At 45.7% G+C, this 5543-nt stretch overlaps 1 protein-coding gene across 1 annotated transcript; it reads left to right on the top strand.

Annotated features, from left to right (window-relative positions):
* Positions 1–1805: 1805 nt before the first annotated feature.
* Positions 1806–2753, top strand: LOC310760890 (olfactory receptor 51F2-like; the record flags this gene model as incomplete). The annotated part of the gene is made up of 1 exon (XM_083610107.1): positions 1806–2753. One exon carries the CDS (start codon positions 1806–1808, stop codon positions 2751–2753), a length of 948 nt encoding a protein of 315 aa, XP_083466233.1.
* Positions 2754–5543: the final 2790 nt, after the last annotated feature.

The following is a 5543-nucleotide window of genomic DNA, read 5'->3' as shown; positions in this document are numbered from 1 at the left end:
GGTGCTGGAGGAGACTCTTGAGAGTCCCATGGACACCAAGAAGATCAAACGCATCCATTCTGAAGGAAATCAGCCCTGAGTGCTCACTGGAAGGACAGATCGTGAAGCTGAGGCTCCAAGACTTTGGCCACCTCAGGAGAAGAGAAGACTCCCTGGAAAAGACCCTGATGTTGGGAAAGATGGAGGGCGCAAGGAGAAGGGGACGACAGAGGGCGAGATGGTTGGACAGTGTTCTCGAAGCTACCAGCATGAGTTTGACCAAACTGCGGGAGGCAGTGAAAGACAGGAGGGCCTGGCGTGCTCTGGTCCAGGGGGTCACGAAGAGGCGGACACGACTAAAAGACTAAACAACAACAAGCAAGTCTGAAAAGGTGTTGTCGTCTGGGTAGCTCAGGACCTCCATACACACTGTCCAGGCTTGCACCCCGAGGAGGTCATTTTGGTGCTGCTAACACAGTGGCTTGGCTTTACCCCATAGGCGCACTCCATTGTCTCTCAAGACAGATGGATGTCAGCAAGTGTATTTCTGGTAATTAATCACCTCACATTACCTCACATTTTTAATTACAAACAGATTATAAATACCTAGAATCCCACTGTTATTCTCTTCTCTTCTTGTCATTCTCCTCCTCTATCGTTTTCTCCCTTGCCACACACAAACACAAAATTGGTCCACACCCTTGGCTGCTGTTTTTGCTGCTGCAGCTGCTGCAACCTGCTCTGTTGAGGAAGGAAGGTGCTCAGCATCAGAAGAGTCTCCTTTGGGTTGGTGCCCCTTGGGGTCTCTGCAAGCTGCTGACAAAGAGTCTCATCTCCTCCTCCTCTAGGGATTCCCAAGAAAGCAGCATAAATCTTTCTGCCGCAGAGTCTCTGGCAGAACCGGATCTCTCTCCTAACCACCAGCAGAGACCAAGGAGATTCCATTCAGGTGGGTCTTTTTATTTTCTAGTTTGAAACTTGCTCTTCATCAGGGAAGGTTGCCACAAACTTCCTTCTGGCTTTGGGGATATTGCTCCAAGATTCAATTCCTACAATGGACAGCCTTGTATAGAGTATGCCATAATTGTCAAAGATGGCCATTCTGAAGCATTTGTGACGGCAGGTGGAAGATCAAATGTGCCCAAAGTCCTCCATCTCTTAAAAGACATTCTGAAACGTAGAAAATTAGTATGTTGGGGGGAAGGTGTCCTTATAAACCTCCCATGAAGGAGAGTCCATCACCTTTGAGGTCATCCATTCCACAGCTGAACAGCTCTTACCACCAGGAAGTTCTTCTGAAGTATTAGTTTGAATCTCCTTCCTTGTCATTTGAATGCATTGATTCAGGTCCTCCCTTCTGGAGCAGCAGAAAACAAGCTTGCCCCACCTTCCATGTGATGGCTCTTTGGTCTATGGTATTCAACCATAGATGAAAAATCGCTCCTTAATCTCAGGAACCATCCTGCAAGGTTTGGTTAAAATATGTTAAGAGGTGTCCAAATGCAGAGCAAACAAACAAACAAGCAACTTTTCCCCCAAAAGTGCTAGATTTACTGAGTTTTTTAAAAGACAATTTTTGTGATGCTTCAATATTAATTGCTGTCAATGTGTGGGTTCTTTATTTTTTATTTTATTTTTTATTTTTTTGGTGACCAAAAGGTGAGCTACCAAATAAATAAGATCAAAATAAATATAGCTCATGAACGGTATGGACATCCCAAAAATGCAGAACCAAAGCACCAAAGGCTCCCATGTGGATAATGGTGTATTTTTCTTTCCTTATGTCCATCCAGGTGTGGCTGGATGGGAGAACTTGATCACTCACCATGGAGCTGTTCAGTAACCAAAGCTTCCTCCACCCCACCATCCTTCTCACTGGCATCCCAGGGCTGCAGGCCAGAAATATTGGGGTCTCCATCCCTTTCTGCTTTGCCTATGCGGTTGCTGTTTTGGGGAATAGCGTTGTTCTCCTAGTGATTGTGAAGGATCAGACCTTGCATAAGCCCATGTACCTCTTCCTCTGCATGCTGGCTGTGAGTGAGCTGGGGGTCTCCCTCTCTACCCTCCCCACAGTGCTGGGCGTCTTCCTGTTTGATGCCAGGGAGATTGGGCTGGATGCGTGCCTCAGCCAGATGTTCTTCATCCACTCCTTCTCCATCATGGACTCAGGGGTCCTCTGGGCGATGGCCCTGGACCGCTTCATAGCCATTTACAACCCTCTGCAATACACCAGCATCCTGACAAACCTTAGGATCATTTTGTTGGGATCTGGGATTGCCTTGAGGAGTGTTCTCCTGATGACCCCACTGCCTCTACTCCTGAGGAGGTTGCCGTTTTGCAGGTCCAATGTGCTTGCTCATCCTTACTGTCTGCACCCCAATTTAATCCAGCTCCCCTGTGCAGACACAACCATCAATAACCAAACTGGTCTGTTTGTTGTGCTCTCCACATTTGGCCTCGATTCCTTGTGCATCGTCTTGTCCTACGTGATGATCCTCAAAACCGTGCTGAGCATGGCCTCCAAGGAAGGCCGCTTCAAGGCCCTGAACACCTGCGTCTCCCACATCTGTGCTGTCGTGCTCTATTACACACCAATGATCGGTGTTTCCATGGCGCACAGGTTTGGCAGGCATAATTCTCCAATGCTGCACTCTCTGATGGCCAACATCTATCTCCTGGTTCCTCCCATTCTGAACCCCATCATCTACAGCATCAAAACCAAAGAGATCCGCAAGGCCTTTGGCAGGTTTTTGTCTCAACAGAGACTGATCTGAAGTGTTAAAGTGTGTTGTGATATCCTCAAGAGCTCAAGCTCAGCAGAGGGAAGTTGAGTGACCATTTGGTTTTTCCCCTTTTCAGAAGTTACTGGCATTTTTTAAAGCACATCCACACACAGAGTAGATTCTTTACAAGCTCGTATTTCTATTCTTTCCTTGTTGTGCATCATGTCATTGTGAAATGGTACTAGAAAGGTATGTTCTGCAGAGGGTCTGTGCATTGGATCACATGGCCTGACTCTGTGGAAGAATCAGCTTCTGAGCATCTACTGAGACCTGCGGGTGTAGGGTAGTATATAAATTTAATAATAAGACTTCCCACATATCTTTGACAATGTCCAAAAGACCTCTTATGTTGCATCCATAAAGACATTCAAAAGGAGTTAAGCCAGGGCTCTCTTGGCCTTCCTTTCTGTGGGCAGATAGGAGGTGTTGCAAGTTCTGGTCCCAGTCACTGAGATGTGTTGCTAGGTACATCTTCAGAATTTGTTTTTAATTCCCAAAAAAATAATCTCTGGGCGAGATGCGATGCTTGTCACTTTCTTCACAGGCCTTGCACTGTCTCTGCATTAAATTAAACTGAGATCTGGAGTAATTATACACTCAGCATTAGGGATTTTAAGATCAAAATTCAAAACTGGGGGGGGAAGGGCTTCAATATTATCTTCCTTCTGGAACCTGGGCGATGTCTTTGTATCAACAACAAGGTCTTCTTGCACGGCTCTTGCCTATCCCAAATCTGCCACCCATCTCAACTCCTCCGGCTTAAGTTTCTGATGCTCAGTTCCATTTTGGACTTCTTCCTGCCTTAGTTCACACTCTCTGGCTTCTCTTTTTCCCTTTTGTGAGCCACACACACCAATCTCAGACTGTGCAGGCAAAGGCAAAAGAACTGGAGGTGGCTGTTGTTGTCTTTATTTGGTTTTATGAACAAGAATGATGTTCTACAAATAAGTATACCAAGTTTTCTCATGTCGTTTGTATATCACAAAAATAGCATAATAAGTGTGAAACTGGAGGTTGTTTTAATTTGTTTTTGAAATACTGTGTTTCAATGCTGTAACCTATCCTGGGACCTTTGGAAGAAGGGAGGGTAAACTAATAGTCGTAATAATTTTGCGAGTGCCGGCAAGATGCTCTGTGGGGCTTTGCACAGGGGGGTCTATCAGCAGTGTCTGTCAAGCCTCCTTCTGGCATATCTGCACCTTTACCTGCCCTGCACCTGATGACAAACATGGACAGGTGGCTTATTCAGCCTCATGGCCCAACAGGGAGTCTTGGCGAACCCATTTAGGCCCATGGACCAGAGGACGGCATGAAGTGTTTGTCATGCATGTAACTAAATGTAAAGTGTTGCTGTCAGTTAAGCACTTCACATAACCACTCCTTAAAATGTTTGTAAACCAGGCAATAAAAGGCTGGAATTCCACTGCTGTTCACTTCTTTTATGGCATTTCTGCCTGCTTCCCTCTCCTCCAGTCTTGCCACACACAGAAACACACAGAGTTGGTTCACAGCCTTGACTACTGTTGTTGAGGCCACAGCTGCTGGCACCTAGTTTGTTGGGGGAAGATGGTGCTCAGCACCTGCCCACTGCGGAAGAGTCTCTTTTGGGTGTCCTCTGGAGTCCCAGAGAGCTGCAGGAGGAAAGTCTCCTCTCCTCCCTCTCCAGGGATTCCCAAGAAAGCAGCATAAATCTTCCTCCAGCTGAACCTCTGGCAGGATTGGATCTGTCTCCTGGACACCAGCAGAGACTCACCAGGTGAGTCCTTTTATATTCCACTTCAGAACTTGGTTCTTCATCAGAGAAGCTTGTCGCAGGTTCCCTTCTGGCTTTAGGGGTAATAATCCAGGATCCATTTGCTGTAATGGAGAGTGTTGCTGAAGTATGGCTATGCTAGAGTAGGCAAGGAATGCTGCTCCAAAGCATTTGAGAGGGCAGGTGGAGGATCAAATGAGTCAGAGGTTCCCTGATATGTGGAAATCTAGCAAGTTGTGGCGAATATGTCCTTATCCCTGGCATGCTAGCTTACCATGGGCAGGTGGTTCTGTTCTGTTCACCTGCACACCAGTGGCCTTAGATGCTCACCTGCTGCCACGGAAAGAGTTCAGGTGGAACCAGGCAAGAAGAGAGGTGAGATGGAGCCAGGTACTCGCTGGATGAATTGGGAAACATGGGAGCCATTGCAAGGCCTGACCAGATCACCCCACTGCTTCCTCTCAAAACTGCATGGATATTATTATGACGACTTATTTCATATCCATACCGCTTTATACTTTCAGGAAAAGAAAATCTCAAAGAGGTTTACAACCTACATTAAAATATCAAGTAAAACAACTCAGAATAAAAAGTTACTGAAGAAAGTCAAGAATACATTCAAAGCAACATATTTAACTGGAAACAAAAGTTTTATCTTAAAAAATTCAAAATAGAATGTTGCTAAAGGAAGTAAGACATAGAATGCACATTTAAAAGAGCATAATTAAAGAATATAATCATAGAATCATAGAATCATAGAGTTGGAAGAGACCACAAGGGCCATCGAGTCCAACCCCCTGCCAAGCAGGAAACACCATCAGAGCACTCCTGACATATGTTTGTCAAGCCTCTGCTTAAAGACCTCCAAAGAAGGAGACTCCACCACACTCCTTGGCAGCAAATTCCACTGTCGAACAGCTCTTACTGTCAGGAAGTGCGGAAAAAACGATGACAGTATAAACAGTACAATGTGAATGATTGAAAGACTCATTTTGTCAGAAGTCTTTTTTATTTGAGTATTTGGGTGT

This window comes from Podarcis filfolensis, assembly GCF_964270895.1.
Source record: "Podarcis filfolensis genome assembly, chromosome: 4".
Classification (NCBI taxonomy): Eukaryota; Metazoa; Chordata; class Lepidosauria; order Squamata; family Lacertidae; genus Podarcis; species Podarcis filfolensis.
The sequence above is the reverse complement of the archived record's forward strand: the minus strand, read 5'-3'. Positions and strand labels throughout refer to the sequence as shown.